Below are 18,706 nucleotides of genomic sequence, written 5' to 3' on the forward strand. Positions count from 1 at the left end.
GTAAACCATATAAATGTAAAATGAGTGCCAGAACCCAGTGGTCAGTGTTACACACTAGAAAGGCGAAAATAATACAATACCTAAACATATTGATTACATGGAATTTGAGTGTACTTGCCGTAGGCTGGGAAGAATCAGTGAGAGGGAGGAATAAGAAAAGGTTGACCAATGACAGCTAAGTTCCAGTTAGATAGGAAAAATAAGTCCTGATTCTGTTTCACAATTAGATAACATCAATGTACTTTGTTTTAAAAATACAGATAATGAGTTTCTTCAAAAATAAGGGATATGTTTGAGGAGACAGATATGCATATTTTGATATGAATGTTATACAATGTATGCACACATTGAATATCATATGATATCCTATATGTGGTGTGTGTTATGTTTCATATCTCTCAACCCTCATCAGAGAAGTTTCTTTTGGCAGTAGATGGTAATTAAAACAGAGATTTACAATTGTACAACTAGTAAGGGTTATGGAGTACTTAGCTCTATTCTATTTGGCGATACCCATGTTACACACACACACACACACACACACAAACACACACACACACCAGGCACCAGGTGCTTAAGGGTCATTGTGGAAAAGGAGATTAAAAAAAAGTTGTAAGAGCAAAAGACCAGGATGATGATTAGGAAAAACAGCATTCTCCAGACACAATGAGGCAGTTGCACAAATGTTCAGTGCTTATGCACAAAATCTGTGCATGCTCAAAGCATACAAAATCCCACCATGGAGTAAGAGAGGTTAGCATGAAACTCTACCCCTAAACATGGAACTATTGGCAATTCGATACTTCTGGGTGAGGGATAGTCAATTTTCTTTATGAGTGTGGCCCCTGGTAACTCAATCATGCTTTGATGGAAGACCACACACCCAAGAGTATATGGGCAGCACAAATTGTATTTGGTGTATGTGTGTGTCTGTGTGTGTGTGTTTGCTTGCTCATTTGTTTGCTTGTTTGTTTGTTTGTTTATTTTAAGGAAATAAAAAATGTAAAACTGTATAGGTAGGAAAGGGAGTAGTGAACCTGGGAAGAGTATGAAGAGAGGATAAATGTAAAAATATGTTGTGTGAAATTCTCAAAGAACTAATATAATTGCATAAACAAAATTTTAAAAAAACACAGGAAGAGGCTCCATCACACATTCTAATTTGTCTTCTAGGATCCTAATTAGTTTCCATATCTTAAAGTACAAAAGATAAAAGTCCATTGTGAGCCTAATGGACAGGAAATAAAAACAAGCACAAAACAGCAAGAGAGTTAGGGCTGAAGTTTGGATAACAGGCCTATGTTGCTCACTCAGCAAAGACTGGGTAAGCCATGTATGATGTCATATGCCTATAAGCCCATGATGATACTCATAATGATCTGGCAGTAATAATATCATAAGCTAGCTTCCCAGATGAGAGAGGTGTCTGTTAATCCAGTAAAACCTCAAAACTTGGGAGAAAAAGTTATCTCTGTGGTGCTTAGGGTTGCTGCGTCCAGAAAACTTGGAGTGTCCTCATGAGCACTGAAAGCTGCTGAACAACATCATTATCTGTGTATTCTCTTCATGCTGTTCTGTGTGTCGTTAGTAAGAGGGGACTTCCATCTGCAGTCATCGCGTGCCTATCACTGAGCCTTTCAAGTGGATGAGGAGACACGGTGCCATCTTAATGACGGAGACAAAGGTTTTTGGAAAGAATGGAACCTCAAATTCCCTGCGGCTGCTGTGGTGCTCTTGCTGCTACTTCTGCTGCTGCTGCTGCTGATGATGATGCTAAAAAAATGGCTATTTAATGTGCCAACAAAGCAACATCATTGGTTTCCTAGCCCCATGAGAAGCACACATACATACACACATGCACACACATATATTTTATAGATACATACATTAACAAACTTTGTTACATGCCTCTTGAAAACAAATACTAAATTACAGAAATTAGAAAGTCCTGTGGGCTCTTTGGTTGTTTGTTCCTAAACAAAGACACCGAGCAGAGGCTGACAAATGGGCAAAATAGAACGCGGTCCCTGGGGATTCCATGTCACAGTGAAGGACTGTTAAGCACATACAGAAATCCAACTACCCATAAAATCAAACCGGCTCTTCAGTAGCTACCTCCTCCCGCACGTCTCTGGCTGCTACTCTGGGCAAGCTTCCCAAATGAAATGAGAGTAATTGTCTAGAAAGTGATTGCGAAGATGCAGCCATGTGGATCGTGCCTTGGGGGACCGCTCTGACAGGGCCAGCCACCAAACGTTACCCCCAAAGGTGGAAGCGACAGTGTGCACAACTCCACCTCAGCGAGACAAGCAGGTGTGACAGGTCTGGGGAGCAGCTGACAGCCCACGTCACATCTCTCTCAGCTCCTTATTCAGCCCTCGTCAGGATAAGATTTCTTCCCCCTGCACTGGGGCTTCCCACACACAATCGGCAGGAACTCAAATGTCTGCTTATAATTTTCACACTTCACATTCTTTTTCATAAAACATGATCATGCCTTGGTTAATCTGGGAAAGCCTTGTGCAGGAAGAAAATGCCAAATTCTTGTTCTCTGGAATACAGTTTCAGTACACACATATATGCATTTTATTGACACGCATGCCACAATTTACACACATTGTCTGTAACGTAGATACTCATACTGATTATCTGAACAGTCAACCACATCAAAATGATTAGATCACATCATGCACTCTGACATAATCATACCTAAAAAGCTGGCCCCTTGGCCTGGCATAATGGGTCAGTGGGTAAACAAAGGCACTTCCCCTGGAGCATGATGACTTGAGTTTCACCCCTGGGCCCACATGGTAGAGGAAGAGAACCAACACCTGAAAGTTGTCCTCTGACCACCATGCACCAACTGTGGCACGTGTGTTCATGTACATCATACACACATGCACACACACTAATAATTAGTATAGCAGTAAATGTAACATGTACATACACTGATCATTAGTATACAGGTAAATGTAATAATTTTTAATTAGCAACTATGTTCACTTATGTATGCCTTTCTGGAAATATAGAACAAATAAAATACACTATACATGTGTGTATACATACATACATACAGTAATTTGCCAATAAAAAGATAGCAAAGTACACACACACACACACACACACACATATACAAAGCTGTGTTTATTATTTGATTTTAAGGAAGACATACAAAGTTACTGGACCTATTTCAGAGTGTCCTCTTCTTCTATGTAAATCTCTTATCTTACATAACTACCTCCTCTTCCACTCTCCTAGCTCTGAGATTCATGGGTTTCATCTTTTCTGACTCTTTTGACTAAGATCAAGTACATTCATCTGGGCTTTCTCTTAACTCATGAACAAATCCTCTCGATAAACATCAGGGCTAATAGTGCCCCGAGCTGTATCCAGTACCAGTTCACAAACAGCAAAATGGTACAGACCCAGTTTTGTCTAGATTCAAATCTCAGCCACACTGCTTTTAATTGATAGAATTTTAGAACAGCCCTTCTTAACCTGTTGGATTCAACCTTTCATTTTTTTTTTGGGGGGGGGGAGGACAAACAATCCTTTTGCAGGAGTCACATATTACACATCTTGAACATCAAATACTTATATTACAATTCGTAACAGTAGCAAAATTATAGCTATAACGTAGTAATGAAATAACTTTGTGCTTGGGGGTCACCACAACATGAGGAGCTGTATTAAAGGGTCGCAGCATTAAGGAAGGCTGAAAAACCGCTGCTTTAAACAAACCATACCTCATTTTTTCCTCCTCAAAATCAGAAATAATAATAGTTACTATAGCATCGTGGTTTTGTTACCCTCAAGTAATAATGCCTATGAAGAGTTAAGAATGTAAAGTGGCACACAGGAAGGGTTCAATAAGGACTTCCTAGTATGAATGGACTATTATAGGTGGTAATAAAGTTGAGTGCTGAGGATTTCTATCTCCCCCAGTCTCCTGTATCAAACGCTTTGGATTTCTTTCTTTTTTTTTTTTTTTAATTATGTTTTGGATTTTTTTTTTGTTCCTGTTATCAGTGAAGCTATAGAACGAAAGTGCCTAAAGGGAAGAACAAACCAATTTAAAAAGAAACTAGAAGCTGAAGCTTATTTTCAAAAACAACATCAGATAAGAAGCTAAACTGACCACACACTGGTAGAAGAGTTTGCAACAAGGTTGGCAAAAAGGTCCACGATTAATCATATTTAATAGGAGATTCCTTACCTGGAACTCCACCTGGTGGGTTAACTTGATACACGATGGGGGTCTGAGCCTTGGAAAACTGTTTAGAAAGTATTAGGACAAGTGAGCATTTCATTTCAATATACTTGAGCACAAGAGCCACAAACTAGTCCCCATAAAGCACTAGGGAAAATCAGGAATTATTGTCAGTTAGCAAATATATAAAATAATAAGCCAAACATACATGAGTAAAATTGGAAGAAAAAAAAAAAAACAACACAGAAGGTGCCTGCATTGTGGGAAAATGTTCAAGAACTGGGAAGGAGCACTGTTCTTCAAGAAGGAAGTCAGGGCTAAACCATGGCTCAGTGAATAAAGCTTGTGCCCTGTAAGCATGAAGACCTGAGTTCGAATCTCCATAACCCAAGAAAAGTCAGGTGCATCTGCTGTACCCTCGTTTCCTAGGTTGATGTGGGAGGTAGCAACAAGAGACACTCTGAACAACAAAGAGACGCTGACTCAAACAAGATAGAACCCAAAGACAGAAACCCAAGATTCTCCCTTGACTGCCAAATGTTCATCAAGGCCACACAGGCACATGCGCGCGCGCGCGCACACACACACACACACACACACACAAAAGAGGTAAACACTATTGATGGGAGAAGCGGAAACCCCAAAACAACTTGCAATGTCCCTTTCTTTTTTTTTTTTTTTCAATGCAGTTTATTCAGGAACCTTGAACAATCCTCGGACCCTGGGGAAAGCCAGCCCACAGCTTAAATAGCCTCTGGGTAGCCAACCCCAGCGTGCCACGTGGGCAATGCAGATAGGTCCACATACATGGAAGCAAGCCAGATCCTCAGCCTTAGCCAAATGTGGAGTTGTTTGTGTCCCTTTCTTAAAGCACAACATGTTAGCTTCAAGCTTCACAGTCAATGATCAATACCTATCGCCATTGCGCTTGCTTTCCTTTGCCTAGCCTGAGATGTCAGAGACATTTGCATTCTTGCCAATACATCTAATATCCCATTCTTGGTTGGCTGACATACTGCTGGGAAGGAAAGGGAGACTGAGAGAACTTGTGAAGCCCATCTCACCTACAAGCACTTAGGTCAGGCTAAGAGTGGAAGATGACTCCACTGAGGCCTCATACCAGGCTACGTGAGGAAACAGAGACACATAAAGAATGGGTTGGACTGACCAGGCCATGGTTTGACCCATGAGTTAATGTTTCACTCAGGAGAAGACTTAAGCACCTCTTCTCTTACTCGGTGCCCAGGCTGCTTTCTTTCTAAACAATCTACGATGCTTCCCATTTGGAAAACAAACTACGGCAAACTGTTGTGTTTGGGCTACATCCAGCTCCCTGGGAGTCCAAATTCCCAGGGAGACTATTACCAGACAATAACCATGGTTAATCAACAGCCCTAATCAGGCATCGGGAATGAACAGGCTTCTCAGCCAAGCCGATGGTGGCCTGTTGAGTGCGGAGTTTACGTATTGATGCACACAGCAGTACAATCTGCCATCAAGGCCATTTTTCACATTCTTTCCGGGAAAAGGTTAGAAACTAGTTCACAGAAAATATGCACAGTCGGGGGTGTCCAGATACGACTACTGTGGCTTCATGGATTAGGAGCTGGCTGTGATCTCCACAGAAGAGAAAGATTCATGCAGTTCCACACATGATGCCAAACATTCAACCCTAGCTCTCGCCTCCAACCCAATGACTGCACTCTGCCTTTCATCTCCTATGGAGGGGCCCTTCCTACCAACGTGACTTCCAGTAGAGTCTTAAAGTGGCTATTGCCCTCCCTTGCACTCATTAAAAACTGAGGCAGATGTCAAATCGACTTCAAAGCAAATAAAGAGGCATACTTCTAGGTTTCCAACTTGAAAAAAAGATCTACCATGCCATCTGCCCTTCTTCGAGAAGCTAGTGGGGAAGATACAGATTTATTTAGTGCTCCGTCCTCATTTCTCAGAGAGTGCTGTGTATAGTTGGGGTTAAACCACAAGAAACATCTTCACTCGTGATTTCTTTTTCTGCATTCATGTAACATAAAATGGCACTTTTTCTAAGAGAAACGGGCCTCTGGTCACCCACCAGGCTGGAGATAGAACAGTGAGAAATTAATAAGCTTCCAAAGCAGGCTTCCTACATGCTCATCCTTGAGCCTGGTGAGGTCAGCAACCGCAAGATAGGAAGGTAGGTGGGCCAAAGATGGGTGGATTAGAATGATAAAGTCACAGCCTCCAGCTGTTTGATAAACCTTCCTTGAGTTCTTCAGACTTGTCAGTGCCCGCAGCAGGCTATTTGGAGTGGGAGGGCAAGATGGAATTAATTTTTAATACCCATGGTTCTCTTAGTCCCAGTCCCAAAGCAGAAAGGCACAATGCATTTGATTTCACTCAAGTGCCTCTCATTAACTGCATCCCCTGGTGATAGTTCATCGGCTCACCAAGTTAGTGGAGCCACTGGTGGACCAGTTTGCTTTAATGTGCAATTGGAGAGAGTGAGCACCCCCAACCTCTTGTGCTTGCGGATCTTTATAACAAGTAGGAAACCTACTCCCTGAGGTAAAGGGAGCTTGGCGATTCAGGGCTGCCCAGACACTTCTCATCTATGACGGTCCCTGAGCCAGGGTAGAGGTGTGATATGAGGGCTCATAACAATAAAGAATTTGTTTCTTCCTTCTACTACATACTTACAGAGACAAAATTTCAGGCGATAATATTCCCTTGGGCTGAGGATCAAACTGTTAATTGTGATTGGACAACAAATTTCAAATTTCAAAAGGCTGATGTCTATATGATGGGATTTGAGTAGAGTTTAGGATGGTGGTGTCTTAACTCTAAAAGAGCATTAATTAGTGACTACATTCTATTCTCTATTGCTCTTAAACAGAGCTCTTTTCCACCAGAAACATTGCTGGAGGACCCCCTTTCATGAGAGCCTGGTAAAAGGAGTTTCCCTTTTACAGCTCATTTCACTATAAACCTAACTAGATCTTAGGCTGAACCAAACATAAAAGGAAGCTCAGCCTAAGTATTAAGGGTCTAAATTAAATAAGATCGAACACTGGCCTAAAGGAAACTGCTCTCGGTCTCCCCATCTCTCCTTCTGGGTCTGTCTGACCTCAAAGAAGGATTCCACCAGCAAAGGTGCTCTCAGACTACTGTTAGAAACGGCAGCCAACAAAAGATGTCATGAAGCAAAGGGTAGCAAGATTGTATGCCATCGCCAGTGCCCCCAAAGACCTGGGGCCTTTGAGTCCCTTTCGTAGCCTAACATTCATTATCTGCTGAAAACATGACACTTGCCCACAAAGGCAGCGTAAGTGGCTCTTCTGTGAGCTTCACATTCAGTGTGGTTTCACAGTCACATGATGTTTCAAATCCTGCTTCTGACACATACTGCCTGAGAATATGGCAAGCATAATAGATGGCTCCATCATAAATATGGGAGCATTGCACTGCACAGTATACCTAAGAGAAACCCTAGCATTCTCTCCATATGTTTTCCTCCCTGTTAAAGCAGACATGCTGATTGGCTAGTAACTCGTTATTGGCAACACAGCATGCTATCCGACCAGTCAAACATACACATCTTTATCGTTAGAACCCACCTTGAAGGTACAGCCTTCTGGTGGACTTGAACATGGCATGTCTAGTGCTCGCTCCCCAGAGCGTATCTCCAGAGAGTACACACCTGCATATGCTTCTGATGGCAGAGATCTGGGGACAGAAAACAGAAATATTTATGAATAAAAAACCCAGGAGCCCCCATTTGGCCACTTCACACTTCCTCCCTGTCTTTGTAAAATGGAGCTCTATATTTCACCATCCCTACCTAGATCTGCTACTCACCATAACTCCACTTAAAGGCTGAGTCCTTACCAAGAGAAATTGTAATTGTTGTTGTAAATCCTTTGAACTTAATTTAAAAGGTCCTACGTCTCAGAATTATGGACTTATAAGACTTTAAGAGCACAAGACAAGTACTTCAAAATAACAATAATGAATATGTTCAAGGACACTAAAGAAGATACAATGAAACTGTGTAATGGAGTAATGAACACATTTCAAGACAGGAAAGCAGAACTAGAATCACCAAGGAAAACCCAAACTGAAACAAAACTGGAAATTAAAGTTAGGAAGTCAAACAAAAACTCAGCAGTAAACCTCATTAACAGAGTCCAAGATATGGAAGACAGAGTGTCAGACATCAAAGACAAGATAGAAAAAATGGATACATTAGCCAAACAAAATGTTAAATCTAAAAAAAAAAAAAATTAAAAAAACAAAACAAAACAAAAAAAAAACTTCAGGCACAAAATATCCAGGAAATCTGGAACATTGTGAAAAGACTAAATCTTTCCCTAAAAAAATAAGTATTTCTAAATAAAAGAAAGAGAAGAAACACAAGTCAAAGGCATAGAAAATATTTTAAACAAAATCATAAAAGCAAATTTTCCAATACTAAAGAAGGAGGTACCTATCAAGGAGCAAGAAACATACAGAACACCAAACAGACTGGACCACAAAAGAAATTCCTAAATGTACAGGATAGAGAAAGGATATTAACAGCTGCAAGGGAAAAAAAATAAAACTAGTCACCTGTAAAAGCAGGACCATTAGAAAAACACCTGTCTTCCCAATGGAGACTCTGAAAGCCAGAAAGGACTGGACATGTGTTCAACAAACTCTTTGAGATGAGAGATGCCAGCCCAGCCTACTATACCCAGCAAAACTACCAGTCACAATAGATAGAGGAAGAAAAACACTCAACAGTAAAACAAAATTTTCATTTCAGCCGTACAAAGTCACAAGAAGGAAATTTTTAGTATGAAGGGATTAGCTATACCCAAGAAAACACAAGGAATATGTAACTCCAGAACAATAAATGAAAAGAACGGAGGAAACTCACAATATAACAGCAAAAATAACAAGTATTAATAAATGCTGCTCATTGATAATGCTCAATATTAATAGTCTCAATTACCCAATAAAAAGACACAGACTAATATAGTGATATAGTGAATTAGAAAACAGAATTGATCTTTCTGCTGCATCCAAAAAATGCACCTTATTGTCAAAGACATCACCTCAGGATAAAAAGATGGAAGAAGATATTCTAAACAAATAGCCCTGGCAGTTGCCATTAGCATCTTCAGGGAACAGTGTATGAGTGCTTTGCTGATGGAATTCTACGTTGGCAAGGCCCATGGAAACCTTTTGGACTCTACTGTGGCAAAGCCCTTAGGGTCCCCCTTCCCACTTGACAAGGACCTGTGGTGAATTTTGGTGGTCTCTATGCTAATTACCTGGATCACATATGCTACAAGCTCTCCATGCTTTTGCTATGCTGTTTAACTTATAGCAATATAGTTTCATTTTGTTGGATACAGACAAGGCTGGGATCACGCAGGTGGAAAACCCTGGAGATGACTCCATGTTTTTCTCAACACTCTTTTGAGGAATAAAACCCTCCTTTCCTCTCTCTTTATTGATATTCCAGATGTGGCCAATTAATCCTGGGTATTTTGGGACATGTAATTATGTCCCTAGAAAAACAGCTGTAGTCACACTGAGTAAGCCTGTGGCAGTTGTGGAGAACAATGGTTCCTGCTTGCATAACTGTTCTGAGGAAGCTGTGTCTGATCAACAGAGAATTAAAGCTGTGACTGATTAATAGAGACTTTAAAAATGGCTCTTAGAAAGACAGTATCAGACACTGATAGGTGCATACAAGGAAAGGTTCCTTGGTTCATTGGGCCCATCTATGTCTACAATTTAAAAAGTAGTGTGACAAAGGTGTGCTATTTGATGAATGGACTTATTCCCATAAATGATTAATCTGTCTCTGTAACCGCATTTGTTACCAGCTGGGTATGTGCTCATGTTCACAGGACATGCCTGGCTTGATATTTAATTTTGGCATGCTTAAATTGTGATTTGTAGTGCAAAATATGGTTGGGGGGGGGGTAATTGACCCAGCAGGAGGGGGCAAACAGGAAGGAAAACTATTGGGAGCTTTCTGTAATAAGGGGGGTGATGTAATGCTGATGTTATTTTTTTTAAATAAAGTAATCAATGATGTCACTGCTTAGGCGAACAGGATTGTAACTGTATAAATAAAGATGAGTTGAGCTATTTCAAACAAGTTGGGCCACTTGTTTGAAAGTCAACAATGCCCCTTCTCCATCTTGGGATCTTAGCCCTTGCAGCTGGAGCTGGTTTCCAGCATAGGTCCAAGAAGCAAGCAGGTATGGCCATTTTAATATTTGGCAAAGTATACTTCAAAACTTGTTAGAAGAGATAGAAAGGGACAGTACATACTCGTCAAGGAAAAAAATTTACCAATAGGATATTGCAACCCTAAATATCTGTGCACCAAACACTATGGTACCCAGTTCATAAAAGAAACACTACTATAGCTGAAATCACAGTGATAGTGGGAGATTTCAATACACCACCCACACCAATAGACAGATTATCCAGACAAAAACTAAACAAAGAAATGATAGAGTTAAATAATATCATAAATCAAATGGTCATAGCAGATATTTACAGAACATTTCACCCAAACACAAAAGAATATACTTTCTTCTCAACAGCTCATGGAACTTTCTTTGACATTGACCACATACTTGCGCACACACAGCAAGCCTCAACAGATACAAAAAATTAAATTATATCCTGCATTCTATATGACCACTATAAATTAAAGCTGGATACAAACAACAACCAAAAATCAAACAAACAAAATGTATACAACTTACAGAAATGGGATAATTCACTACTAAATGAAAAGTGGGTCAAGACAGAAATCAAGAAGGAAACTAAAACATTTTTAGAACTAAATTAAACCCAACATACCTAAACTTTTGGGATAGAATAAAGGGGTTTCTAAGAGGCAAGTTCATAGCACAAAGAGCTTACATTTAAAAATTGGAGAGATCACATGTTAGTAACTTAATAGAATCTCTGAAAGTTCTAGAACAAAAAGAACTAACACCCAAATAGAGTAGATGGCAAGAGATAAATATAATCTTTTTTAAGTCACAGAGTAGCTAATGCTCAATCAGTTATGTATTAATAGATTCATTTTCCTTCCTTTTTCTTGACTGTTTCAACTCTCTTCCCTGACTCCATATAGTTTCATCCTTCTCATTTTGATCAGGTTCAGTTCTTGACTGCACAACACCTTAGATATAAAAAGGAAAGGTTAGAATCTATGCATTATTTTTCCCATGACAATGTAAATAATGATGTTTCCCATTTATTAATTACTCATTTACTTCATGCTGAGGCCTTTAGAAAGATCGTAAGAGCCAGAGGGTCAGGGAGTCTGCTGTGAGATTGTGTCTCTTATAATGTCAGGAGGTAGACCCATAACGTCTCACTGCCATAACTGCCTAACCATGAGATGACAAGGACAATAAGCATGCCAAAATGAATGGGGAAAAGCCCAAGAGGCCCCAACCCTACACAAAGAGCTACAGGTACCTGGAAAGAGCTAAGAGTGGGAGAGGTGGGCTTCCCCAGGGAAGAGCACAGCAGTTGATTGTGTAGTGTTAATGGTCAGCCCTGAAAACGTACATACAAGTAACCTTATACAGGTTATACTTAGGGATATATATGTATGCACACACACCACATACATAATAAATGGAGGAATGAGCCATAAATTTGAAAGAGAGCAAGGAAGGGTATGTAGGCGGGTTTGGAGGGTTGAAAGGAACGGGAAAAATGATATCTTTTTATTATAAGCTCAAAGATAGAAGTAAAAAAGGAAAGTTGAAGTTTTACAAAACAGAAGAACATGGGTGGGTGATGGCTTTTGTTTGTGATCGTGGTAATTTCTATTTTCTTTTATTTGTCCTTTCTGCCATGGCCACAGCTTTATGTTTCTATTTCCTACTCCAAGAGAGATCAAAGGGAAAGGTCTTTCTTAAAGCATAGGAGCATATTCGAAGGTGTTTTTTTAAAGCCACACCTGATAACAGCAGTCAGTGCAGGAGTTGTCTAACCTATCACCCAAAGCTACAGAGAAAAGCAGAACCCCTTCGCCCTGACAGGTTTTGTATTTCAGACAAGTGTACCTTGTCTGGCATGTCACCACAGGCAAATCTGCAAAGACAGGAGAGACATCACAGGGGATCCTTAAGGCAGGTTCTGCCACGTTCACCAGGTCTATCTCCAGCCGAGAGCCGTTGGTGGGGTAAAGAACGCGGGTCTCCAGTCCTAAACACAGGGAGAAAGCGCAGGCTGAGATACACAGGACAATGCAAACATTGGCCACAGGGGGGCAACGTAAGACGTTGCTTTTGCCTGAGGATAACATGAACACTCATTTCCAAAAGCAATGACAGTGTTTTACAAAAGTTCTCTTATGAGCCTACCAATTTTTTTTTTCTCTCTTCGTGTCTGATTACTCCCTAGGAAAGAGTTTTTCAGCCTTCCAAGTTGCTTTGTGCCATGGTGGACATGGGTATGTAAGGTAAGGCATGGCTTAGAAGCTCCTAACATGGAATCATTTGCAAGGGCAACAGCCAAGACCACACTTAGAACTATGCTGTGCACTTCCATGTCAGCTCATCGTCTTCCAAGCATCCCAACAGGAGGACACCGATGCTACAGTGGCCTCTGCTGTGGCTCTGGCCAGTTAGCATCTGCAGAGACAGAGTTGGGTCAATGTGTTCACCCCACTCAGGCACTTCTTTAGAGCTGTTCTTAGACAAGGCAGCCAGGATTCATACTTCTTTGGACTTCAGATCAATAAATCCAACACTCAAATTCAGGAAAGCCCAAACCTACCATCAAAAACAACTGTGATCCATGTTCCCCCTGCAAGGCTTCCTTCTGCAGGTTCAATCTTGAAACTCACGTAGGGGTCTGTCAATATGAGAAGATACTAGTTGTGAAGGGACATAGAAGCCAATGGAGCCTCCAATATTTTAAAGTAGACTTTAGCTGGATGAAGTATGGATCACTGGGCCCTATTAAGAGAGTTTGTGGTTCAGAATGCTCACTCCTGTTCAGGCATTATTGGTCCAGGGAACACACCTTCAGAGTCTTACTTTAAGAAAACTTGCCCACTCTCATTCTAGCAATCCAGATTCATTAGGACAATCTTGAATTTCTGCTTCCCTTAGAAATAGTCTCAAGAGACACTTGGTTCCTATGAACACACATTGCCTCTCTTCTCTTTTCCACTCTTTAGTCACATGGGCACATCCAAATATGAAGTTTACTACTTATTTCTTGTGTTGCTATTTCCTGGGAATAGGACAAACTTCTTGGAGATGTGCCTGCTTCCTTTCTTCTTCCTGACTCCCTGTAGTTTCCCTTTTAAGCCCTTTTGAACACATAATCAGAATGACTCCCCAATGCATTCAAGACTTTCATAATTTTTGCCTTGAATGATCATAGACGGACTAAAGCAAGAATATTGTAGAACCTCTGTTAAACGTTGGGGGGGGGAAGGAGTTTGAACTTTAGATGCTAGGCCAAATTGCATTTAATGACACCTTTGAGGACATTCCCAGATATGTCTTGGTCAAAGTAAAGCCACTTTAAGGAGACCATCAAAAATCACTCAGCACTTCCATGTGATGATAAGCAAAGTGTTATGTACTACCTATATGCTACCTATAGGTAACTGCTTCATTTCTATGTCAGAAAATCTCAGGGATAAACCAGACCTTACCTACGGACTAGCCCAGGGCACTATGTAGAGCAACCACGTGGATGGCTCACTACACACCGAAAAATGATGGGAAGCCACCCATATCAACTTGTCAACCCTATCAAACCATCCTGAGACGCCAGAGGTGATTACATACGTTTCTACAAACAAAACAAAAATGTCACAAGGAAATACAGAGGATTTCCAAACTCAAAGAGAAACTGGAAGCATTAATATAGGGAAAAGGGTGATTTTAATACAACCAGCCATGAATCACTAAGACACAATCCCTTTGGAAAGATATAACAAAAAAATCTAATAAGAATTATATATGTCAGCCCAAAAAAAGGGATTATAGAAGAAGTTAAGCTATTATTAAAATATTTGAATTGTACCAACCACCCCACTGGTCATTAAAGGTTGACATATCTATTCATAAATATTTAACAAATAACCCCAGATTGTTTGCTAATTTGTCAAAACTCATTAAGGAAAAAAAAAAAAAAAGACAACTGTTATTTCAGACCCTCAAGGAGATACTGTAAGACTTCTTTCTAAAATAATGCTCTCGCTCACATTTTGTGCGAGCAAGTAAAACCTGTGTGTGTCTATAGTCTACAAGCAAGGCAGTATTTTCTTTCCTAATCCCAGCGTCACTTGGTGGTCTGACCTGTCCTCTGTTCACACACTTGTTACTTACTTGCTAGAAGTAGTAATTCCATACTCAGCAGAGAGGTCAGCCAGGCAAGCATCATTCCAGTTAGCTCAGGCCTCTTGAGATGGCTCAGTTATTAGGAGCATGTTTACTGCTGATTGGCGCAATGCAGTTTTGTGCCTTGTAAAACATAAAGTGAAATAATTTTTTTTTTTTTTGCCTGTATACTGTCGATGAGGTATACTGGAATGGAAAATTAAAGACATGAGGTAAACGTAAGGCTAGCTCAAAACGGGGTAGTTCTCGCTCATCAAAGATTTTTTTTCTTCCCTCCACAATAGATGGAGACTATTATAGAAAGCCACAGTGGTCTAACCTAAAGAACAACTGAGTCTGAGGGGGGGAAGGGGGTGACAGTCCGGACTGACCTACAACACAACGAACGCCTACACCTAAGCCTCTGAGAACATGGAGAGAGTGGGGAGGCGGTAGAAAGATTATAAGAGCCTCGGGACCAGGCAATGTGCTACATGGTAGTGTCCTCTAGATATGACCGGAAAGCTACACCCATGAAATAATAATACGCTGCTTAAACAAATCCCGAACAATGACGGCACCAGCTGACTGACGTGCCAGCGTGGACAGGGCGAAGCGCACAAGGCCTTGCCTCTAAAGGGAGAGCTGGAGGCAACTGAAGACTTCTCCTTTCATCGCATTTCTATACTTACCCATGTACATATAATAATTAAAGAATAAGAAGCTGTGAGTTTAAAAGGGGGGATGGGAGGGGTGGGAAAGAGTAGGGGGGAGGGAGAGAGGTAATTACATTTCAAATAATTAAATGAATAAGTAAGTAAATAATGTAGTCTTAGTGTCTCCAGAGGCACCCACCATCTTCCTAAGCTCAGGAGAGAGGGAGCATATGAAAAGTATTATAGAAAATCACGACGCAGCTCATCTCGTTTCAATAGTTATTTAATGCATGTTGAAACCATTCATTAATTCACCACTGTGCAAGAAACAAAAAGCAATAATCATAGAACTTCTAGTCCTCTGCTCCCTAGTAACCTAAGAGGGGTCCATGTTGTTTTTCTCATTCCCCAGCCTCCTGTCCCATGACTGTTGGATTTGAACCCTGCATGATAGCTACAGTGTGTTTCTTGTTAGCAAGCAAGGCTTCCGTCAGCCTCTACCTCAGCCTCTACCTAAGCTGCTAGCCCTCATGGCTTTATGAGCTCCCGGCCTCGTTCTCAACTGAACCTTTCCTCAGTAGTTCCCCTCAAACTGCCAGCTCACATCCTGGGCGCCTGAGCCAGCTACTGTCTATTTACCGCCATGCATGCCTTGCCTCTCCAGAGGGCACTGGGAAGAGATCCAGGGACCAGCCATCCATTTCCACAGTGTGAAGGCCTGATGTAGCACTCAAAGATTTTTAATTAGTTCATCCATATCTAAATATCGCACATCTGATTTTACAGATCTGGAATAATGGGCTTTTTCTCCATGCCAAGGAAAACAGAATTCACGCAGTCTGGCTGAAAGCTTTCATGCTGTTCTAGAAAGGCTGGAGATTGCTTCCAAGTGCCCACCAGAAGTGAGTAGACAAACACTCCCAAAACACTGGCTCCGGGTTTCTCTGAAAGCTTGAAAACGAAAAGGAATAAACCCATGTTATTACATATACAATAATGTAAAATGCTAAGAAAACACACTATGTGGTTGTAGTTATACCATTGCAGAAAACACAAGCCCAGATAGTCTCAAACATGAATGTCTGATCCTGCTCCCAAAATTCAGTGGATTTATCGTACAGGTATGTCCTGATTCAGCTGGTATAAAATAGACAACTTACATTTGGTTCAGGACTGGGAAGGTTTACTGCATACCAAATAGATGCTGAACATTGCACCGGAAGCCAGGAAAAGAAAATGAGTCTGTTTGCCTGTGCTTAGTCACCCAGAAAAGGGGAGACCTGGGGTCTTTTGAGGCATGACAGGAGTGCTGACATAACAAGAGTTCTTTTATATTGCAAAATGTCCTACATTCTTCAGTCTCTTTGTAATTGAATTCAATTTGCAAGCACCCAGTTTTCAGTAACGCATCTACCACATAAGAATGGCACGAAGGAGGATTTGATACCTAGACAGAAAGCTCAGGGTCTGGCTTGCATGCTCTAAATGGCATGTAATCCACTTTGGGCACATTGTTTTATAATATTTCATCTTAACGCCTAGTCCCAAGCTAGAACAATGGAGGTATGCGACCCACACTGGGCTTCAATACCCTTTAAGTTCAGAAGTACTCCTTTTCCTCTGAAACAGAACAGTCATATCAACAATAGATCCCACTTTTCTGGGTGTGGTGGTGTTCGAGTCCACTCGTCCTTCCTAAGGATAAACTCAGTGTCTCTCTGTGTTTTTTAAGTAGACTGTTTCAGCCACAGAGAGGTGCGCTGTAAGGTCAGTTAAGTCCCCTCCCTACTTCTGCCTTTATTTTCTCCTGCTCCCTCCCTGATCTCCTTTTCCTCAACCCTCCTCTCCCAGCTCCCCTTCCTCTGGGAGCCAGAAAGACAAAATCTCCATGTTCTTACCGTGCACCGCCCACCTCCTTTTTCTCACAGCAAAGACAGCCGGAGACGCAGAGTTAGAAACTGAAGACTTCTCTGAATCAAACAGTACCTGACTCGGTGTCTGTCTTGCGGTTCAAAGGAGAAATCTTTCCTCTCTAAACGATGCCGCGTTACCTGGTTACAGGACAGCCTGCAGGCCGCTCGCTTCGCCTCGGACTGTAACTCACCTAACTTGTTTGTGTCCCCGCCAAATGTGCACCAGAGTGAAAGTTCACAAATGACCTTAGGGCAGGTTTAATAATTAACATGAGCTACTTAGCTACTTAGAGACCCAAAGAAAGGGCTGATCACATTTTTCTCCACTTAACTGTATGTGTCTCAGACGAGAATTACAAGAAAAAAAAAAAAAAGTCCACCCAGCATAGTCAATAGGCACTCACTGGTTGAAAGGATGTGCTGAGATGGCAGCGAGTGAGGAGAGAGCTGAGCAAGACCATCTGAGGAGGGTAAGGAGCTCCATGAGTGCCCTGATCCTGTGCACTGCGCTATGGGCTCTCAGTGGCGGTCTGCGTCGCTTATACCGCTATACTTGATGTCTTGTTGGTTTCACAAATAGGGCACAGCCAGGGGTTCAAATGGATCAGAGTAGACAGTTCCCTTCGTGGAGTACTGTTGCTCCCTTGTGCTCTTTCTGCAAGTTCAGGTACTTTTCTTTCCTTCGCATCTTCAGGCCAGCACTGCTAACAGCTCATACTGTTGGTAGCTTGCATGTAGTTATAGCATCCCCTAATGCCTTTCCTAAACCATGGCTACCCCTTCTAGAAATCCCTTTAATACATTTTTATCTCAAATATGCCTTTGATTTCCTACTAGGGCTCTAAGGTTATATATACTCTAAAAGATAACTAATTTCCCATATTGGCAATATATAGGCCCCCTTTTCCTGAAGGATAGGAGGGAGGCAGGAGAGGGTAGAAGAGAGGGACCAAGAGAAGAGGAGGATGGGGACTATGATTGGGATGTAAAGTGAGCAACTAAATAAAGTTAAAGGTTAAAAAAGAAAAGAAAATCCCCCTTTCTCTTTTCTGGGATTGGCTCAGCTTGTCTTTCCTTTTTCTTCAGACCTCTTTTCTTCATGAAAAAACAAAACAAAGGCAATCACATCCCTCTAACTTATTATCACACCATCACCACAGACTCAAATTGTGAGAGAGCATGAGCCTTCTCCAAGAGCCTAACCTAAAGGTAAAATACTACTGTCAGACTTTCTTTAACAAACTTTCTTTCCCATCAAACAGAATTACTCAGATATAACTTGTCCTCATTGCTTCTACCCCAAGTCCTTTTTGCTCTGTGCCTTATTTGAATAACAGTAATGCTACTTTCCCAGCAGATGCACTGTGGAGACCTACACCTTCCTCAGGAGAGTCACAGAGTCTATGGAGCCCATGGGGTGTCGAAGGCAGAACTAACTTGTAAAGCCTATGCACCCAGAACATGACGTAGGCTGTTCAGCTGTTCTGCAGCCTAGTGTCAGGAGGTGTCACACACTCTACCTAAGTCATCCTAAGGACATCACCACCCTAGGGTATTCCACAGGAGCAAGTGCCT

General features: G+C 41.4%; 1 protein-coding gene across 8 annotated transcripts in view; it reads right to left on the reverse strand.

Moving 5' to 3' along the window:
• Pkhd1 (PKHD1 ciliary IPT domain containing fibrocystin/polyductin) overlaps nucleotides 1-17,336 on the reverse strand; it is a 453,258-nt gene extending 435,922 nt beyond the window's left edge. For 5 of the 8 annotated variants that reach the window (XM_060369716.1, XM_060369717.1, XM_060369712.1 and 2 more), the window contains exons 1-7: nucleotides 17,117-17,336; nucleotides 15,858-16,169; nucleotides 14,572-14,706; nucleotides 13,001-13,078; nucleotides 12,286-12,427; nucleotides 7,807-7,915; nucleotides 4,217-4,274 (exon numbers count right to left, since the gene is read on the reverse strand). In XM_060369716.1, coding sequence (XP_060225699.1) covers nucleotides 4,217-4,274; nucleotides 7,807-7,915; nucleotides 12,286-12,427; nucleotides 13,001-13,078; nucleotides 14,572-14,626 — 442 coding nt within the window. In that variant the 5' untranslated portion in view covers nucleotides 14,627-14,706; nucleotides 15,858-16,169; nucleotides 17,117-17,336. The remainder of the gene's footprint in view (nucleotides 1-4,216; nucleotides 4,275-7,806; nucleotides 7,916-12,285; nucleotides 12,428-13,000; nucleotides 13,079-14,571; nucleotides 14,707-15,857; nucleotides 16,170-17,116) is intronic. The other 3 variants (XM_060369715.1, XM_060369714.1, XM_060369713.1) reach the window with 3 other exon arrangements.
• Nucleotides 17,337-18,706: the final 1,370 nt, after the last annotated feature.

This window comes from Meriones unguiculatus, chromosome 16 (genome assembly GCF_030254825.1).
Source record: "Meriones unguiculatus strain TT.TT164.6M chromosome 16, Bangor_MerUng_6.1, whole genome shotgun sequence".
Taxonomy (NCBI): Eukaryota; Metazoa; Chordata; class Mammalia; order Rodentia; family Muridae; genus Meriones; species Meriones unguiculatus.